Source organism: Bactrocera latifrons, unplaced genomic scaffold (assembly GCF_001853355.1).
Source record: "Bactrocera latifrons isolate USDA-ARS-PBARC rearing strain unplaced genomic scaffold, ASM185335v1 scaffold_877, whole genome shotgun sequence".
In the NCBI taxonomy this organism is placed as follows: Eukaryota; Metazoa; Arthropoda; class Insecta; order Diptera; family Tephritidae; genus Bactrocera; species Bactrocera latifrons.
The window spans coordinates 20,982-43,768 of record NW_017537575.1 but is presented as its reverse complement, the minus strand read 5'-3'; the positions used below and the strand labels follow the sequence as shown (position 1 = coordinate 43,768).

Genomic DNA, 22,787 nt, shown 5'->3' with positions numbered 1-22,787 from the left:
ATTTGATAATATGAAAGAAGGATTTGCTGGATGAAGAAAAATGAAATGAAAAACCGGTTAAAATACAAATATATATAAGTAAAAACAATAAATATATAAAATCGGATACATACTTTCACCACTCGGATAAGGTGCCTGCGAGTGTTGGGTTACAACAATATGTTGTTGGTTCGTTTGTTGCATCAGATTTTGGGATTGCTGATGCTGGGGCCTTGTAACGGATGGTGGCTGCTGCTGAATTGCATTTTGGCTTTGCAATTGATTTTGTATTTGCTGTTGAATCGGAGTATGTTGCTGGTTGTGAACGTGTACCACTTGAATTTGTTGTTGGGTTTGAAATGCTTGCTGATTCTGAACTGATTGCTGGTTATGAGCCTGTTGAATTTGAAGCTGCGATTGGTTAGTAACTTGTTGTAACTGAACTGGTTGTTGATTCATAGTTTGTTGGTTTTGAATATGGGAATGACTTTGAATTTGAACATTCTGAACGTGTGAGTTTGAATTGGGAAACTGTAGATGTTTCTGCTGGGTTTGACTCTGTTGGGAAAGTTGTTGTTGCTGCTGTTGCAAAATTGTAGATTGCTGCTGATGCGGTATATTTGGCTGCTTAACCTGTGACGTATGTTGTTGAATAACTTGCTGTTGTGCTATATTTGGTTGTACTTGATTAAAGTTTTGATGGAACAAATGGGGTAGTTGTAATGTTGGGGTAGCTGACCGCTTCTGCAATAACAATTGTTGCAAAAATTGTTGTTGTTGTAATACCTGAGTATTAATTTGTGTCTGCGAGTATGACTGAGTAGGCTCTACATTTTGAACCAGAGTCGAATTTTGTTGTTGTAATGTTTGTGGATAAATAATTGGTTGATTGGAATTAGCACTATTTATAGCAATATATTGACCAGGTATATGTGTAATTTCGGTTGGTGTATTTACAATATCGCTCTTAGTTTGATTGAATGTTTGTTGGGTGATTGTCTGCAAATCGATACGTAGTTGTTGTGGTTCCGCATTAATCGGTGGAGTCGTCGGTGCATCAGATAAATTTCCATTACTAATACCGCCTCCACTTTTCTGTTCTTGCACTCTGCTAACACTGAAACGCGATATTTTCCTCGAATTACGTTGGTCTTCTGATACTTTAGCATTTGTACATTGGACTGGTGTGACAGCTTTTATCTAATTCAAACACACACAAAAATAAATCATTGAATTTATAAAAATCACATCCGATACGAAACTTCTACCACTTTATACGTTTATTAAAACATGAAATGAACGGTTTGCACGTTTCTGGTATTATCAAGTTAAAAGTTCCAGAAATTGTTTTACTCAAAGCTAATTCAAGATTGTTTTCTTATGATTTGCCTATCATATGTAATCTATTCGTACAAAATGCTATTACAATATAAACTTATGTTGCCTGAATTATTGATTTAAAAAAATTTCATTGCAATATGTATAGGCAATATATTATAAACATCCAAAATGTTTGAATTGACAATATAATACAAGTTAGATTATACTCCCCTTAATATAAGTGAAATACATGGTGATGCTAAGAATTGTATATTTAAAAAAATCTACCTCATCTACCACGTCGACATGTCGTAGAGCAGCCAGTTTTTTCTCCAAATCTGCTAGTGAACTTTTGCTAAGTCCACCAGCTTGGCGATTGCCTGTATTAAACTCGATATATCCAGCGCCAGCACTTATACTCGATGCACTACCACCTGCACCGCCAACTAATTAACAGAACTGTAGAAAATTAACTTGACTATATCCATTTTAATTTACCTTCGGAGTTTGGATCTATTGGGGTGTGAGCGGATGTGCAAGAAGCAGCACCACTACTACTGCGTATATTAGTGCCAGGAACTTGATACGAGGATTCCAATCCTTCAATTACATTTGTTGTAACATGCTGGAAATCAGAGCCACCACTTATGTCAAGCGATGTGCGACGAGAGTTATAGACAGATGAACCACGAGCAGAATTTAAAAATCCTGTTGGAGTACTTCGACCAAGTGATTGAGCGGATGTTATAGGCGATTGTTTATTTATCTGTATAAAATGAAATGATTACAAATATTCGAGTCATACTAAATATATTAAATTTAAAAACGTATATATATATATAAAGATATGTTTAAATGATGGAATTAAAATCAAAATTTAAACAATAAAATTTGATGGAACTTCAACCAATCTTTTTACTGGAAACTTATTTTTTAAATGTTACATTTCCTATGTTCCTTGAATGAGTGATTATTTTACAACCTTCTTAATTAATATTCAATCATAACTCAAATATCAGTGGAGAAAATTAGTTAAAATATTTTACACAGAGCAGAAACAGAAGTAGAAAAATGAAAAACATATGAATGGTTATTGAGAACTCCAACACTATTTACTACCTCGTCTTGATGTTGTTGCTGTGACGACGTTAGTGCCGTTGTAGGTAGTTGCGTTGTTGACTGCTGTTGATTTTGGTCAGTAGTGTTAAGTGAAGCTACAACAGAATTAGCAAAAGCATGAGCATGTGTTATATTTTCTAATTCGATTTTCAATTGTTCCAAAGTGTTATTTGAACCAACGGCTGATAATATTGACGGTGTCGTAACGGTATTGGTAGATACCAAAGATAGTGGTGCTCCAGTTATCAAAGCTGAGGTACTTATGTTCGACAAATTATCATTACTTGCCTCTGTTACAATTGTACTATCACTTAAATCCAGAATAACACTTTGATTATCTTTTTGGTTTTCGGTGGATGAATGAGGAACTTTATCTTGTGAGTCTCCTATACCCTCATCGGTTTTCATGACCATAGACGTATGTCTCTTTTGGTTAGCTTGGGATGTTGTAGTTACTTCTAATGTTCCATCCCCACAAGAGGTAATAACAGGATTTACAAGAAAACGTGATATCTTTCTAGCTGCAGATACTGGATTCATAACCGCTGTAGCACCAATGGATTTTTGCCCGTGATCATTAATATTATCATGCAGGAGTTCTATGTCATGGATCTTACTCGATGTTTGCATGTATGTTGCACGTTCTGCTTCAGTAAATTGTCCTGTGCCATCAGATGTTTCATCGGAATCTTTCTGATTTTCCGGTATTTGTAAAGGTGAAACAACATTTGACGTAACTGTGGTACCTAAGGTATTGGACACTGCAACATCTGCTATAGACTGAGGGGGCGAAGTTAATATCTCGCCACATATTTCGACTTCATTATTGGCATCATTTGGTGGGTTTTCCATTGCGAAAGCTGATGTTGACGACGTAATTGTGTTATCAGGAGTATAATCAGATGACAGGGATGTGTATTCTGATGCTGTACTTGTTTTGCGAGACGCCGATCCAGATCCTATTACATTGTCACTACTGTTGTTGGCAGTATCTGACGTTGTAGTAGATGAAGACATAGATGCCGTTGTTGCAGTAACGATTGTAGTCAAATTAAGATTTCTCGAACTTATTATCGTTCCCGGCGAAAATGAAGTATCTTGATCTGCTGTCTGTTCGTTCGAAATTTCCAAACTTGTTATAGTTGATGGCATGGTATTGCTTTTACCAACTACGAAAGAGCCAACATTTGCGGAAAGTGGCTCAGAAGTCATTATAGTAGGTTCAAACATTTGAGATATATCACTCGAAGTCTCATCACGCTAATTAATAAGAAAATTTTACAAAGTTAAAAATATATATAAATAAGTAAACCAAAAAAAAAAAAGGAAAACAAAAAGGTTAAATATAGTTTGCCTAAGTGTACTTAAGTGTACTATTAAAAGATCCAATGACATTATTATTGTTATTAATCTCATTTTCACAAAAACAACTTTTTGAAAAAATTTTTTTTAGATATAAACCAAAATACCCACACAAGAAATATTGCACGCAATCTCCGTAAAAAATACCATATCTGTCTAACAGTTTATTGAAAAGAAATAAAAATATAAATTTTTATTACCATATTATAAGCACAATACATACAAAATCAATTTGCTTAATTAACGTGTTAGTCGTGTTAGTTATTATTAATAAGTTCGAAAACTCATAGTCTAACCACCAAAACCAAAAATTATGTAAACAAAAATCCGTTAAGTACTTTTAATAAAAAAATTCTGAAAAATGTTAAATAATTTATTACCTAAATTGTTTAATTTTATAAGTAATACTATAACTGCTTTGTGTTTGATATAACTTTATTTTTGGCTAAGATTCTAATGACTTATTTGAATATGTGTTTATAAAATTCAAAATTGACTTTTCTACATAAGGTCGACATGACGCTACAAACCTTTTATTAAATCTTTTTCGAGAAAACATAGTACATAGTTTTAAAAACGGAATGCACACAAAGTTATCTAGCCAGTAGATTTTTTCTCGTAGTGAAAGTGAAAGTTAATTGCGATTCAGAGCAAATATATGTGGACGACGAATATGAGAAATATACAATAAATAATATAAATATGTATATTTACAATTACACATTTTCTTACGCGTTTTTATACAACTAACAATATTTTAAAAATAAAGAAATTGCTAATTAGTTGGCTTAGTTCGGGTGCAACCGAACATTTTATACTCTCCCAATTATAAGTAAAAAAGTCGAAGAAACACTTTCAGGTAAATTATGCTTCAAAACGACTGTTGATCAAATAATAAATAAAATTGAAATATTTCATTCCACGTAATTTTTTCAAACACGCCAGGGCGCGGTCTTATGCCTATGAACCAGGTATTAGTGTTTGGGTATATTTGGAAAACCAGTGTATTTGAAAACGAAGTTAACAACTTTGACTTGACATTTTTGGCAACACGACGTCCATTACAATTTTAACTAGTTATGTTAAGCAGAATTGAATTAATTTTTACATTCATTGTGAAATTATTAAATTTAGGTGTACTGACCGTTTTTCAGGTTGATTCATGCTCACAATTATAAATAATCTTTAAAAAAAAATACTTTCTTTTTTCTAATTTTTTTTTAGTAAATATGAATGCAGGATTTGTGCACAATTGTTACAATTATATTATTATTGTAATCGTATTTGAATTTTTAAAAAAATATTTCACCATAAAAAGTGTTCAATTATTACATAAAATATTACTAAATTTTTAAAGCGCAACCAATTTTTGGACTTGATTTTGACAGTTTAACCTACAATAATACAAAGTGGTCTGCGTTCGTTAGGCAATATTCTTTGCAAATATGTTGTCGATTAGCAACTGTACTTACGCTATATGGACAGTGGGTATATTTGAATTCCAATATGAACCATTTTATCAAAGTGTAGTAAGTCGAAGTTCACCAAATTTTACACTCCTTCTCAACTACCATTCCCACTAAATTACAGTTTTGAATTTTGGTTTGTAGTATCGTTTGTTATAGCCTTTTACAATTTTTAGCTTCAATACACTTTTTTGTGGGCGTTACAGTGGCTGGTTATCACCAGTCTATAATACCAATCAATACTTCAATTTCAGGCTACCAAGGAATGCTTGTAGTTTCATAAAAAATCGCTACATAACAGATAAAATGTTTGCTCATAATTGTGGCAGTATCTTTGGTTTGTATATATCTATTTCTTTAAATGCTTTCACTATTTCCGGCGGCGTATTCTCAAAGCTTTTTAGTTCTGATCTATACTAATATTACTATATTTTTATTAAAAATTTAGAATTGTTGTAACTCCGCAGTAGCATTTCCCTCAGAATACGCATAGTGGGATTATAGTTGTAATTGGAGAGAGAAACCATTGACAAAAATTTCAAATCCTTATGATATTGATTGCAAATATGTCAATGACCATACATATAACCAATAAACAGGAAGATTGGAATTGTTTAACAATATAAGCAGTTATCAAATGAAAAGATAAATTGAAAACGACTACGAAGTTATTTTTGAATAATTCATGGTGTATATAAATTTACCTCTTTTTCTTTTACTTTCATTATACTTTAAAAGTAACAACACATTACGTTTAAAAATTTTATGAAAGCCAGTGTTATTTCTATGATTTTTTCATGTTTCAAATATCCGAACACAAATCCGATTACTATGTATTAAAATGAGGAACTTAGTTTTCACTTTTGCGTAAACAAAAAAAAAATTATTTAATAAAATGTTCCGGTTTATTAGCGTTCCATGGATCAACTTCAAAATGGTATAACTACTATCAAACAACGCGTGCGCAACAAATGACTTACTGAATGCATCTGGTTGTTAGTTCTCAGTGAGCTAAATATTTTCACTGTTTATTTATATCAAAATTCGCTTGCTTTGTATGTTTTAGAAGTAATATTAAGCCCATTATATACACAAACATTGTATGTAATTACATACACTATGAATTTGTTTATGCACCACAATTGTAAATTAATTTTAAGCCAAGTGTATCCCAATATGAGGTTATACCGCAATTTAATTAAATACTTACAATTAATTAAGTTTATGAAATAATACGTAAATTTTAACGTTATAAACTTAGCAATAACATGATTAATATAATTGACAATTAGATACCTTTCCATTTTTTAATTTCTTTACGAGTTATTTGAATTGACGATGCTGGAAGGTCATAAAATTTAATCTAACCAAATTTGACTCACTTTATATCATACAAAAAAAAATTTTTTTTTATGAATTCGTGTAATAAGAAAATGTTCGTCTATGAACTAAACAATTTTGTTTACATTATTTATATTTAAAGATTTTTTTAATTGCAATTGTCTTTGTTCTTTCTCCGCTCTTTTTTAATTACACACTTTTTTATAAAAACACTATAAAACTGGAACACTTACTGATCTATGCCTTTGATGAGTTCTGAACGCTGAGCGCTGACGAGTTAAAGACGCATGACGGACCTATTTAAGTAGCGTTTCCAAAAAGAGAATACATATCGACATTATACTAGACTTTTTTGTACAAGAACGCATAAAGACTTTATAAAGGGAAAAATCTGTTAATAGTAGTTTCTACATAATTCGTAATTTCAAAAGTTTATAGTAGCTACAAATGGTTTAAAACTGGGAAAATTATATTATCTAATATTTGCAATCTGAACATAACTAAAAAATTAAATTGATGTTAAAAAACAATTCATAATAATCATTTGTGAACGAAATTATGTTGTAATAAAAAAGACAAAACTTAAATAATTTCAAAAACATAAACTATTTATATGAGGGTTGCCGTTAGAAACGAAGTAAAGGGGTATTATAACAGAAAAGTTAGTTATAATTTTTTTCGTACTAGTTTCATACAATATGTCTTGAAAGGACCATAAAAATACACTGTCTTAGATAAAAAAAAATTCCGAATTTAGTGGAGTTCGTTTAGAAATAATGTACTTCAAAATAATATATTACTACCCCTCGTTTCAAACAGCGCCTATGCCCTAAATTTTATTTAAAGGGTATAGGCTTTTAACATTTTTTCGATTTTTTTTGTCTTTTGAATAAATGCATAATACGTCAAGGCGACTGGAACAAAATTGACGAGATAACGAATATTTTTAACGCTGTAATAAGCACGGTTTACGAAATAAGCGGTTTTCCCCACAACTCACGTTTTCAAAGTCCATGCCCTCCTAAGTTCAAGAGTACTACACTGATCTTTTGGAATTTTTAATGACATATCTGAACATAATTTACAAGATAGCGTTGGATAGCTATTTTCAAATTTGTTAATACTTTGTATGCTATAAAAACAAATTCGCCGATTTTTTCGCAAATCTCCTTTTTACCTTCAAACAAAAATGAATTGAAATTTCGAAAAACTCGCTCAGCGTTACCTGATGGAAACTTTTGTCTCAAATAATTAAAAATCGTAGTTTTCTTAATCCAAAGCGCCCCCCAAATCTTCTTTTTTCTTTTAAGGCAGGTTTCAATAATTGCTGTCATTGCGGCGTTTTTATTATCTGCAGCCTATAGCTACAGAACATATTAGTTTTTTTCCCCTGACGGTTACATGTATCACCTAAAATTAAGCAAGATAGACATAGGGTTATATACATAGTATATATAAATGATCAAGACGAGAAAAGTTGAAATCTGGATGACTGTCTGTCTGTCATCCGTCCGTGCAAACTGTAACTTAAGATATCTTGATGAAATTTGGTATGCGGGTTTCTTGGTACAAAAAACATTACGAGTTCATAGACGCCCATCTAACGGCCTACAGCTACGCTCACAAGTCGCCATTAACCGCACCCTTCAAAAGCCTAAGCACGAAATTAAGATATAAAACTATAATTTAGTGCAGTAGCAAGAGGGACCTGTGAGCAAAAAATTAAAAAAAAAAAGTGGGTATGGCCCTGCCCTGTAATAAGTTTAATGTACATATCTTCTAAACTACTAAAGCTACGGCAACCAAGTTTGCTGAGCGCAAACATTATAAGAATTCCCACCGACAGGGTACCAACATAAAGCGGTACTGTTCACAACTACTAAGAGCGCAATACATCAATAACTAATTACGTGAAAGACATTAAATTTTGCCACCGAGATGGTATGAGAAGGCTTATGGAAGCCGGTGTGAAAAGTGGACGATGGGCGTGGCATTGCCTACTTTTTGGAGAAATCACATATATCGGGACCCCACCCACTGGGTTTGACTAAATTTAAACTGAAAACTATTTCTATCATACTTCCATATCACAGTATGGACTAAATCTGAAACTATTTCTATCATATTTTCATATAACAGTATGGACTAAATCGGACTTCCTACACAAATCAGGAAGCAACTGATATAACTGGTTAAAACTTTGCGCTAATAATTCCTTTAGTGTTCCACCTTATGACCAAAAATTGTCAAAATCCAAGTAAAACTGTTCAAACCCCTAGGTACAAATTGTGTGTCTAAGTATCTATATCTTTTGACCAAAAATATCTTTCAATGTGTATTTTATATTTATACAATTCATATTTAGACATAATCATTTTCTGACAATAGTATCTGCGTGTATCAAACATGTTTTAAATCGGGTTAATACTTCCCTGAGCCCCCATATACCTAATATAAAGATTTTCGAACTTGCAAATGACTTTATGCCGGATATATCGGTCAATATTTGAGTTAACTTACTGAAAATTAAAAAACGTGTTTACTCGTAACAGTATAACTTTGTACCTAACTTAGGTTAGGTACAATTGGACGAAAACTTGACCTGGCCCCATATAACAGGCAGGATTTTCGAATTTCCGGCTGACTTATGATTAGTGATTGTATGAGAGGTACCTTAATGAAATATAGAGTATATGTATATAACAACTGCTTAGATTCTGGTCCTCTGGTTGTCGTTTTACATCATAAGGTATTTCCCAGGCGTTGAAGTTGCGATAGTTTAAAATATTCGGTTGCACGCGAACTTCCTCTTTCTTACTTGCTTCATATTAATTTAGCATAATTGTCTTCAAATGTCATACTAAAATGCATGTATCATTGGTTTTTAAGAATTTTAAGAAAGCATAAAGATACATACATGCCTGCACTAAACCCTATTAGAGGAATTGAGAGTTTGATAGATTAATTTCTAATTAATTTATTCTCTCCAACTCGTCCCTAAATTAAAAACTGTTCTGTAAGAGAGCAATGCCTTTAGATGTTGACCTTTAACAAAGGTATTGAGTAGTTTTTACTTTTCTCAAGTTGCTTAGTGATAGGAATACCTGAATGGTCAATAAATATCATTAATCTAGTAATAAATAATAATAAAAAATAAGAAATTGACCATTGAGGTGTGTTCCACTTACATTTATTTCAATCACACATATTGGCAAATATTACAGAATTACATATATTCTATTCAATGCTGTAAAACTTGCTTAGTGGAACTGATTGAAAAATAATGCGTTTCACAAGTAAAAATAACAAGCACAAACTAATTTTTGATTTTAACTACCTTGAAGTATAATCTTTCTACGTGAAAAATAAACTGAATATTCTCTTATAGAAGAAACAATTTGATAGGACATTAATAATTATAAATTAAAATTTAGGCGAAGCAAAGCAAATTGTTGGGAAACTCTCATCAATGCCACATGATAGAAATCCTCATTTGACACTGTCCCAATGACACTAACACGGTGACGCTGTGGATTTTGGAGGATGCAACTTATTATAGTCGCAAGAAGGAAGATGAATTAGAAACATCTATACACTTTTTTCTTCACTGTCACGCTTTAACCACACTAAGGTTGAAGCATCTCAGTTGCCATACTTTCTACAAACACAGCGAATTGGCTGCAATTAATATTAGCCATATTAATAAATTTGTGACAGGCTCTAGACGCTTTGTCCATACGCACCAGTCTTTTTGATCCATACAGTAAAGTGGAATTAACATACTAGTTCAAGTTTACCTAGCCTAACTTCATCATTTTATGGTTTGAGCAGCTGTTTTTGTTTTTATTTCATATTTCTTTTGTTTTTGTTGCTTATCAATTAGATTTGATATAGATGCTTTTATATGTAAACATACATTGAGATGTACATATACGCACCGTTTGAATTGTCATGCATAATCTACGCTTTGCTTTATACGTATTCGCTGCCTGTGCGCAAAATTCATTGTATTCTTTTTCTTTTTAGTTACTAATAAAACTTTGCTAAAGCAACATCCTCAATAGGTTATGGGCTCAGATAGCATCACGGTGCGATTGAAAGATTTTGACTTTATAAAAAAAAAAGCAATTCTGGACTTTTTAAAATGAATATGTCTTGGCAAATTGAGGCACTAAGTGAAGAAAATTACGATGTGTGGGCTATGTACATACATATATGCAGATTGTTCTAAATTGAACATTAAACCTGTGGAACGTTGTGTGTGGTGATTTCACCATGCCTGAATCTGAGACAGTTGATCAAACTCGATAGAAAGGCGTTAGCTTGCATCATACTAAACGTGTAATCTTTTCAAAGGCAGCACTTACCCTCGTCAGATGCATAGGAGAATGTAAAAGCAGTTCACACCAAGGCCGGTCCAATCCATAAAGTACAGTTTGTTAGTTTTAGTTTGTGGAAATTACAAACAAATTGGCAGTGCTGGGCATAGACTTATGCGACCCTGTGAAGGCGATTATGTTGTTGTCTAGTCTGTCATGGCTTCATTTGACATTTTGAAATTAAAACTAAGAGGCATAGAGTAAATGAAGAGCAGACAAAAAATGATAAAAAAAAGAGCGTTTGCAATACAGGAAAACACAACAAGAGATTACGGTTCTGTTAGCGGACAACAAAGAAACGCGAAAAAATCGCTACAATCTTGGATCACAAAGCTGTGAAATGCAAGCAAAGAAACGGATCGAAAAGTGAAACCGAGAATAGTGCAAGGGAAAAACGTATTCTGTTTCGTGCTTATTTTATCATTCGGGAGAAATTTCGAAAAGTGCATGGTGTCTCGATAGTGGTGCGATCTAGAATGTGTGGCGGCTAATAGAACATTGATAGAGATGACGCGCAGTATGCTATTGAATACTGGTCTTCCTAAGAGGTTTTGGGCAGAGGCGATAAAAACAGCCTCGTACTTGAGGAATCGTGCGGAGACATGAACACTTCCTGGCATGACATCATTTGAGGTGTGGTTAGGGAGAAGGCCATATTTTGGACATCTAATAATATTTGGTGCCAAATGCATTGTTCTGGATAAAACACGCAAAAATAAATTCTATACAAAGGACAAAGAGTATATCATGGTAGGATATTCAGAAACGACAAAGTCATACCGCCTATATAACCCTGATAAACAAAAAGTGATCGAGGCCCGTGTCTTCATATTCATAGAAGAGAATCTAATGGTGAATAAATTTAGAATTTTGGGGCAACTGAATGTCAGATTGTTGAACTCGAAAGGGGCAATTCGGCAGCTATATGTTAGAGTACTCACAAACTTTCAGAAGTAGAACCTTAAGCCGTTACCGACGGTTTGCCGAGTACTGAAATATAAGATGTGGCTCGCTAAGATGACCATCAAGGTGATCTTAGAGATGCACAAATGGAGGGACATGGGCGACCGAAGATTATACCAGATGTTGAACGTGTTTACAACTGATGATGTAGCAGTCCCAGAAAATCTAACAAGACATTGGACTTGCACTATGGGGACAAGTGGAAAGTTTCGCTTTAGAAAGAGATTAATAGTTTACGGGAAAATGAAACTTGGTCTCTGGTAGATCTACCAAAAGACGAGAAGTCCATTGGATGCAAGTGGGAATTTGCCGTCAAGCGCGATAAGTATGGGAACGTCGACGGTTGGTTGCTAAGGGGTGCTCCCCGTCTGGGCATTAATTATTCCTAAAATTTTTCTCCAGTTGCCAGGTACCTCACAATAAGACTGGTTATAGCTATGGCAGTTGAGCATTGAATGTACATACACTAAATGGACGTATCCTCTGCTTATCTCAATAGTGATTTACGTGATGAGGTATACATGCGGCAGTTTGAAGGTTTAATTGAAGAATGGTTTTACCCCTTACCCCAGTGAGCCATGTTTATATATACGCAAAGTTGAAGGCAATTTGCATTATTGTATGCAAAACTGTAAACTAAATAGTATGCTATTTGAAGCTGGACATCAAGTTAGTTGTACAAATGAGGACTGTGACCGAGCGAACTAAATTAACTATCAGTCATTGATCGGGTCTCTATTATATCTGGCTTTGGCTACTAGACCAGACACATTGCATTCTACAGCAAAGCTTGTGCAGATGAATGATCCCCACAAGGAGCACAACGCAGCCGCTAAGCTACTTGGGAGGTGTATCAGAGCGGCAGCTCCATTATAAGAAGACTGTGCAGAACTTTCACTGTTATGTGGATGCGGATTGGGCTGGCGATAGTTACAGAAGACGAGTATATTAAATTACCCACGATGGCAAAATAAGCAGTGTACGTTAAGAAACTGGTGGGCGAATTCGGAATTAAAAGACCATTGAGACGATACCGGTTTACAGCGATAATCGAAGCGCACAATGTTTAGTTATGAATCCCAAGTTTCATGCAAGAACATGCAAACACATAGCCCACGTCAGGGAAATATATAAAAATAAATGTATAGAAATTGAATATGTTTCTACAGAAAATATGATTTCTGATGTGTTGACATAGAATTTGAGTGGAACTAAACATGTGAAATGTATTAATTTAATAGGACTTCTGTAAAGTAAATATTCCTTAATTCTTAAATTGGTTTGTAGAAAGAAATTATTTTATTTACTTCATTAATTTGAGAATGTAAATATACTGTGTTGAGGAGTGTTGGAAACATGAAGACTAAAACAAAGCATTATATACTACATATACTTTTATATTCTACTCTCCTTGTGTGTAAACATATATAGAGATGTGTATGCACCATTTGAAGTGTCACGCGTAATCCACGCTTATTCTTTATACGCATTTTCTCTCCAAGAAGCTGCTCATTTGTCGGAACTGGCGATATCGGACCACTGTAAAATATAGTTGCTATACAAACTGAACGATCGGAATTAAGTTCTTGTATGGAAAATTTTCACGTTTCGCAAGGTATTTCCACAAAAGTTGGAACAAGTTATTTTCTAGGACAATGTTATTTGCGAAGAAATTGTTCAGATCGGTTAACTAAAGCGTATAGCTGCCATACAAACTGAATGATCGGAATCAAGTTTTTGTATGAAAAACTTTCATTTGACAAGATACTTTCACGAAATTTGGTACAGATTATTTTGTAAGGTAACAATGTAATCTCCGATGAAATTGTTTAGATCGGATTACTATAGCATATAACTTCGATACAAACTGAAAACTTTGCTAAAGCAACATCCTTAATAGGATTGAAATAAAATTCTGAAAGGTATAATTTACCCAATCCATTAAAATGAAAATAACAAAATACGAAATATTAAATATCAGAGAGAAGCATGAAAGGCAGAGCGTTTATTCTGATATTCCTTATGTTTGCTTTAAYGATAAGTAAAAAGTTTGATATGCTTCAAAGAACAACTTCTGGGTTTAGGGGTAGTCAGAATTTTCTAAATAATTTTTAGCACATTAATAAAATACAATATTTTAGAAATATTCTCTGAAAGAGCGCTCTGGAACTTTGTAAAACCACGTGTTTTTTTTCTCAAAACTATATTTTTTTTTAGCAAATAATCACTTCTAAAAAAACTAGTGCCAAATCTAAGAATTTTTGTGATTTAAATTTTTTATAAACAGTTAACTGTTATTTTTTCTGAAAATCTGTAAGAAAAAGTCTAAAGCCGCCATTTTGTAAATGAAAATCAGGCACTATATTATCTATTAATACTAAAATTTTTGTTCGATTGATTTTAAATGAATCTCCAAGGATGAGTGATGCTCGCAACTTGGTTGGAACTGGATAAACACGAACAGCAATTACTTTTATGGTCATTATTTTTTTTCTGTCAAGTGAAGTCGAAACATTATATAAYAACTAAAAATTTCATAAAATAAAATAATTTACTGGCAAAAAATATTTAAAATTGTAATTGTTTTAATGTCTCTGACTACACATAACTCTTAATTAATAACAATATTTGAATACCCGTAATCGATTGATTGATTGTTGATTATATTTTCCACAACTGAACTAATTAAAAACTATTTAATAAATTGCTTGATCTTTGATCTTGTAGTAATAATACATCTTGTTACTTTCTTCGTTGATATCTAAGTAGCCTCATACAAAACATTTACCCCTTCACTTTCGCAACCTCATATAAAATATGTTGTTGAACAATTGAATATCTAYAGTTTATTTAATTATTAGAAAAATCCTCATACCTTTTCCATGTTACGACAATATGTTGGGACGGGTATCTGACCGGGATTTAACTCCACTTGTTGTATTATGTCATTGATCATTTCCGCGAATACCACTGATTGATACTTTGACAACAAATTTTGAGCAATCTATGGAACATAAAAAAWTTATAATTAACAAATATTATTTTGATTTGACATAAGCATGCTTACTAGCTTGTTAGCAATTTCTGTTGGATTCACATCGCGTATATCGAATTTGAACGTTATTGTTTTTGGTTTGTTTTCCATATGGCAGTTTATGAGGGTACCGTGTTCTATACCTGTAACACTAAGCTTTGGCACACGTTCATTGCTGCTCCGATTAGATCTTCGCGTCTTTGAGGCGCGAACTCCTTGCTTTTCTTCATTAGAAATTTGAGTATTAAAGTTCGGTTTTGCAGTGCTTAAACTTGAACTAGTATTTTTTATTTGAGGTGGTGCACTATTATTTGCAATAGAGTCTGGTATAAGGTTCGAAATGTTAATAGCGAGAGGGTCAGAAACAATTTTTAGTGGTGTTAATGTAGGGGAAGATTGAGTAACTGATGGCGTTATCGTAGAAATTTGTTGCACACATGTGCATGGTGTGTTTGGCAGTTCTTGCGTGTGCACTAGCTGCTGATAAACTGTTGGCTGTGTAGTATTTGGCTGCTGAGCGGTTGTTTGAGGCCCAAATGTCGTAGTAGATGACTGTTGAACAATCCTTTGCGACTGCTGATTATTTATAGGGTTTATATTACTAGCGGTCTGTTGAGAAAGTTGTTGTTGCGAAGTTAGTTGATGTTGCTGAGAGTCTTGGTGTGGAACTGTACCCTGTTGCTGACATAATTGATGACTAAGATTAACTTGTTGTTGATTTGGCACCTGTTGATTTAGTTGTTGCATTGGATGCTGCAGACTTGTCTGCTGGGTTGCTTGCTGTGAAGGTATTTGCTGTGGTATTAACTGATTTTGCTTTGGAAATTGTTGTTGACTTACAACTTATTGGGGTATGTGCTGCTGGTGAGATACTTGCGTTTGTTGATTCAGAGGTAGCTGTTGAATTTGAGAGGTGTTCGTTTGGTTSCTTAGTTGTTRTGTTATTATAGGCTGTTGGGTCACTTGTTGATTTGTCCCTCTCTGTTGTTGCACCAATTGCGATTGTTGTTGTTGTAACAAGGGCTGTGTTATCTGTTGATGTACCATCTGTTGCATTGATTGTGATGTTACAACAGGAAATGGAACTGTATTAGAAATTGGCAYTGAAAGACCAACTGGTTTTGACATAGATACTGAAACTTGCTGGTTGAYATAACTTTGACTTGAGTTATTAAATGGCAAATTTCCTTTGGTAGGAGAAATGATTTGAATGGCTGAAATATCCTGTATAGGTGTTGTGGAATTCTGAAAAGATRCCATTTGAGGTTGTGAGACGAAATGAACTGTAGGTTGTATTGCTCCTGAAGATATTACTGACTGTGTTGGCATCATTTGTCCATTATTAGAGTAAAAATTTTGCTGTAAAATAGTCTGCTGTTTCACTGCCTGTCCAGATGAAGTCTGTTGTTGGAATGGAACACTCACAGATATGTCAGCTAAATGTTCTTTATCAGTCTTTTTAGCTGAATCTGTAGTAAAATTTGGAGCTATGTCAATAAGATTTTCAGATCTTGCCTTCAAATTTTCATCCTCTTCTTCTGATTCAGCTTCTTCATCTTCCTCTTCAGCATTTGGTCCCAACATCGCACGTTGCTTTTGCAATGCTAACTTTTCCAACCGCGATTTCTCGTTTTGCAATTGCAATTGAGTTTGCCTTTGCATTCGTTCTTTCAGTAGTGAAAAAACTTGCACTTTCAACATTCGAACAACAGCACGAGAATCTTCCTCTGTAATTATATTTTCTTTGGTCATATCATGACATATTTGTTCACAATCGTCGATTTTTATATCATATTCAAATTGAATAGCCTCATTTTCTTTGTGCTTAGATAATCGTTTTTTAGGATCAAGAAACCGAAGCCGAAACTCARTTATGTTATTTTCGGGGTTACTTAAAAATGCTTCAGTAGCAGTTGGCTCTACACGAATACCTATATCTTCTTCAAAGAACTCTGAGTTCAGAAGATCCTTACAACTGGGTCTGTCCTCTTTTTTGAGTTCTATACATTTCTCAATAATCTCACGCACTTTTGGGTCTTCCACTTTGGATAAGGCTGCAGGTTTAATTCCAGAAATCACTTTCTTGTATTCGGACACAGCCATTTCCAACATGCACATACCGAAAGCGTAAACGTCTACTGATTCGTCATAATGTTCCTCGTACATTTCTGGTGCCATGAATTCAGGAGTTCCAATCACASATTTGGCATGAGAACGATTTTTTAATGTTGCTAGTCCCAAATCTCCTATTTTTACACTACCAGTTGTTCCTGTTATAAATATATTATCACATTTCAAATCACGGTGAATTATAGGTAAAGGGCGAGTATGTAGAAAATGTAATCCCTTCAAAATTTGTCTGCACCAAGACTTCAAGACCTTAGGGTTTATCTTCTTAAATCGTTTTAGGTATCTATAACGGAGAATTAAGAATTAAAAAGCCATATTTCATTTTTGGACTTCTGCTTACGATTTTAAAGTTCCTGAAAGCATTAATTCTGTGACTAGAACAATATTCTTTTTTCGTGACACCGAGTTTTCCCAGTACGTGTAGAAACGTACAATATTTGGGTGTTGCAATTTCTTCAGCATGTCTGCCTCTTCACGAAACCTCATACGTTCACTCTTTTTAACTTGCTTGTCCTAATAAGTTATAATTATTAAAAAAGGAATAATAACACTTAAAATAAAATACGAATTACTACACAGCAGAATTTTAAATAATTTCTTATTTAGAGAATTAACAATTCTGGTAACTATCATGTTTATATAACATGCCAGCTACATTTGTAAGTTTCCTTTTATTGTTTGCATATAATGTCGTAATTTTTTACTATACAATGTTTCAAACATTTCACTGATTTGTTTTACGAAAATTAAATAAAAAATTATGAAAAAAAAAACGAAAACACCCATCAGGTTGACATTGAAGTGAGAAAATTTCACATTATAAGTAAAAGTTTGTTTATTTTGCAAATAACACAATTTGGRAATTTTCAAAAGCAAAATCTATTTTTATTTAACAGGGAATGACAGAGAAATATAAATAATTGTAGCCAACACTATTGCGTCACTTTTGATCTGTACAATTATATGTTATTGCTGTATAGTAGTTATTGTATAACGTAATAATTTAATATACCAATAATTCACACCATGCAACCGCTACCCCAGTTTCTGTATCCAATCCTCGATAGACAGTTTTAAATGAGCCACGGCCTACTTCCTTGTCGTACTTAAAAAAACGTCCACACGGTGACATAGCCACTGGTTCATCGTCGTCATCTTTGCAAGAACTTTTCGCAGAGGATATTGTCGATTGGGTAGAAGTTGTAGTTTTGGAATTGGTCGAAGATACCACTTCCGTCGTGATTGGTGTAGTGACTGCAACAGGGACTATATCTTCAAAACTGGCACGTCCAGCGTTTTTTAACGTAGCCTTTTTTAGAATACTACTTTCGGCAATGTGTTCCTCAATTTTTTCTTCTACTTTAAATCCTACACGCTTTCCGGTAGAAGTTGTTACAACAGTATTTACTTGAAGTGTATGCGGATCGGGGTCTATTATTTCGCCTTTTTTTATATTATGGGAGGTGGCTATTTTGATTTCTGAGTTACTAGTACGAGTAGGAGTACGGAACTGGTTTTCTAAATGTTCCGCCTCCCTTGATAACATCTCGATATTATCATCGTAATCCCGGGGAAACTCCGTTTCGAACTCAAGGTAATTTGTGTTAGTATTTCTCGAAGATTGGTCGACATTTTTTCTAATAAAACGCATTGGATTGTTAAACTTTTGACAAATTGGTGGTGTTAGGAGCGCTGTGTCGGAGCATGATGACATAAGAGATCCAGTGGAAAGTGCTTCCCTTCCGGAATTTCTTTGTGATCGATCCAAATTCAAATCTGATTTTTGGGTCATCTTAGTTGATTTTTCTTTGCTATCTTCAAATGAAATAGTACCTACACGTCGTGTCGCAGAATTTGATGAAGCTTCCTTTTTTTTTTTTTCATCCATAACGTCATCTGCTTTTCTTTTACTCACAGTAAACCCATTTTTTCCATTGTTATTTATGCTTATCAAATGCTTATCTCTTTGGTTGAAATTAAAGTGAGTAAAAGTGGTGAATGCTTGTTTGGCTTTTACAAGACTCTTTGATGAAGTATTTAATTGATCCACAAGCTCAATTTTACTAGAAGTACCATCCCGTGAAAAATGGTCTATATATGTTAATGATGTTCTTGGTGAGTGTGTTGACTTACTCCTATTTGTTAGTAATCCTAATGATGCAAACGTTTCGGATTCGGTTGAAGATAATCTCAAGCTAAATAATTTGTTATTTGTGGCGTGCTTTTGCACTGTGAATGGTGGATGATTTTGCAGAAAATCGTCAGAATCAGTGATATAGTTTGGAATAACCCTCTTAGAACGATGACTTGACGCATTAACTTTAGCTTTCACCTTTAATTGGTTAGCTACAAAACTAGAGTTTTTTGTTCGGTTTCGTTCGATAATTTTATTTAATGAGCTGCTCGAAAATTCCTTCAGGACCCTACTCAGAATATTTGGCTTCGTTTCCGAACCAACAGGCTGGGCAGCTTTTCGCCAACGATGCAGAAAATAAGATGGGGAGGAATTTGTTGGTTTTATCAAAGCTGTTTGTGATCGTTGCTTAAGCTCTTGTGGATAATGATGACAGTAATGATGATGTGAATAGAGAGTTGAATATTCACGGACATACCCTAAGTTACCAGTAAGTTCACAGTGACGTCGATAATTGCCTTCTTTTTTTATAGAACTTTTTGTTTTTGAGGTTGAATTCTGTGATGTAATTAATGGTTGATTCGTTGTTGACTTTTTGATATCAACTTGCTTACTAATACTTGTACCGCTTTCAGTCGTTGAACTCCTTAAATAAATTAAAAAAGATTTTGGTAAATCAACAAAGCATAGTAAACGTTAATTCGAGTTCTTTATAATGCAATGAATAAATAGGCCATTTAAACATGCGACAGCTTGATACTACAAATATTGTACATTTTTCAATTGTTATTATGTTAAAGATCATATAACATGAAAATTACATTTATTTTATATCTAGTAAAAATTTAAAATTTTATAGTAATTCAATTCTATGGTATCGTTTAATATAAAACTCTATGAAAAATCACGAATAATTCACCATAATTATCCAATTTATCCCGAACAGAAGTCGACATGAGCTATTATCAGCATAGTGCAACAAAATGGTTGTATATTTACATAGTAAGTAAAAACTGAAACTTTAAGATTAAATTTGCTGATGCTAATTTAGTAAAAATTTGATATTTTAAAGTAATTCCTGATGTATCCGCACACACGTTGCTGTGGTATTTTATACTATTATTCATATATACTATTATACTTTTCAATACAGTGAAAATTGTATGTACGAATAAAGGCGAAAACGTTTTTGTCGGTATAAGAATCAAAGGGATTGTACTTGAGGTGTAATTTTGAATATGTTCACACAAATAAATTTCATTGGAAAAAATAACGAATTTAACGGGGCATCTCGACAGGATAAAATCTTACTAACTGTATTGCCGTGCCTATTGCCTGTGGAGACCCATATTGCTTATTGATTACAATATATGGAATACTAACTAGTTTGCCATATATTGTAAGTAATAAGCTGTCACTTCAGCTGTTTGACAGCGCAGTTTTCATTTCAAAAATTTGGAAGAAGCAATATATCCCATTTGCACATATGCCGACGGCATTTTCGTTTCGGCAATATGGAATTTAGTAGAGCGAGTATTAAGACTGTGTTATGTTATGAAAATAAAGTACATTTTCAAAATAACATTTTTCCCAAATATTAATATTTACTTTAATATTGTTGTTGGGAATGAGTGATGTCTTAAATTTAATAAACTTATACAAAAATTTTATTAAAATCAGTTCAGTAATTTAGGAGTCCATTGCGGACAAAACGTGGGACGCACTTTTTATATATAAAGATGAAGTCTCCAATTCTATGGTATAGTTTGAGATAAAACCCTATGAAAATTCACGAATAATTCATCAGAGTTACGCAATTTATCCCGAATAGAAGCCCACATGCGCTATTTTTGGTGCAAAAAGATTGTTGTATATTTACATAGTGAGTAAAAACTGAAACTTTTACATAAAATTTTTACCAAATACCAACAAAAAGAATTACGCATGGTCAGTTGAGTATGTTTACGGCGTCATAGTACTTGTTACTTGTGTTAAAATTGTTGAATTGTTGACAAAACTGTCCCGACTGTTACATATGTATGTATAGTATGTACATAAAGTAGCCTATATATTTGATGTCTTGCTGAATTTAAAGTAATATAGAGCAAGTAATGATGCAGTTTTTTTATTATTATTTTTTTTTATTTTATTTTATNTTTTTTGTACCACCTTTCCATCTTTTGCCACTTACTGCTCTTTTCGCAGTGTCGACAACTTCTTTCAGTGCATCGATAGTAGACCTCTGTTTTAGACCGTATTGTCTTTCTGATAGTCTGCCGGCCTCCTGGATTGCAATTTCCAAGCGGTTTCTTATTATGCTTTCATACACTTTTCCCATTGTGTCGAGCATACACAGAGGTCGATACGAAGAAGGTTCATCTGGTGGTTTTTTTGGTTTTGGGATTAAAACCAGACGCTGGACTTTCCAGGGATCGGTTAACATCCCTTCTTTTATGCATGCATTGTACATTTTTGCGAAAAGAGTGGGTTTCGAGATTAGAGCTCTGTTTGGTATGCCGTCGATACCAGGCGCTTTGTTGTTTAGCTATGCCCAATAGTTCTTCTTCCGTAACCAGTGGGGGTGATTCAGGAGCTTAGTTTCGCCGCACAGCGCTAGTAATCAGGGTGTGCGTCGGAAATAATGCCTCGACGACTTTCTTCATTGGGTTGCTGCCGTTTATTTTGAAATTTGGACATACAAATTTTATAAGCAGTCCCCCAGGGGTCTATATTCGCTTCTTTACAGATCTTTTCAAAACAGTTTCTCTTGCTACGGATTATAGCTGACTTTAGAAGCTTCTTGTGGTTTTTAAAAGCTTCTTTGAGAAGGTTTTCGTTTTCGCCACTTAGATTGCGTTGAAAGGCGACGTCGGGCTGAGTGACAGAGCTTTCTCAGCATGGCAATTTCTTCATTCCACCAGTATACAGGTCTTCGCTTATTGTGACATTTTGTCCTTCGCATTGCAGCGTCGCATGCTGCTGCAAGTTCCTTTTGCAATGCGGTTACTAAGTGGACGCTGCCTTCGCCTGGTGCTATTGCTGCGCTCCAGACTGTCTCAAAAACGTCAGTGTCAAAATCTGTTTGCTGCCAGCTTCGTTTATGTGTAGTGTTACTGCGTGGGGGTTCCTGGTCTCGAGAGAATAAAACTTCTGCGATGATTGCCATATGGTCACTATTTGTGAACATGTCTGACACTTTCCACTTAATGTGTCTGCTTAGTGCATCATTTGCAAACATCAGGTCTATTACAGAACCTTTATTTCCTTTTTGGTAAGTATTTTTTGTGCCACTGTTTATTATTGTGAGGTTGGTTTGGCTCAGGAATTCTATATATAATTATTATCGGTGATTTTCCTCTGCTTTCTAAGGATAATTCCAAAAGGAAGTCTTCAAATTCTCTAACGAACGCACTGGGACGAGCATAGCAGCTTACGTAATAAATCCCCCCTATTTGCGCCCATGTAAAGCCATTTTTTGCTTCTCTGCAGCAAGATGTGAATGTTCGTCCATTGCAGGACCATATTGTTGCTTTGCCACTTCTGTCAGTAATCCAAGTGCT

The 22,787-nt window shown here is 34.0% G+C and overlaps 1 protein-coding gene across 1 annotated transcript in view; it reads right to left on the bottom strand.

Annotated features, from left to right (window-relative positions):
• The window catches only part of LOC108977350, a 43,844-nt gene that overhangs the window by 12,541 nt on the left and 8,516 nt on the right, over window positions 1-22,787 (bottom strand). The window contains 9 exon segments of the mRNA XM_018946969.1: window positions 114-1,179; window positions 1,588-1,745; window positions 1,798-2,065; window positions 2,419-3,678; window positions 6,821-6,883; window positions 14,805-14,933; window positions 14,997-17,376; window positions 17,434-17,606; window positions 18,106-19,873. Coding sequence (XP_018802514.1) covers window positions 114-1,179; window positions 1,588-1,745; window positions 1,798-2,065; window positions 2,419-3,678; window positions 6,821-6,883; window positions 14,805-14,933; window positions 14,997-17,376; window positions 17,434-17,606; window positions 18,106-19,873 — 7,265 coding nt within the window.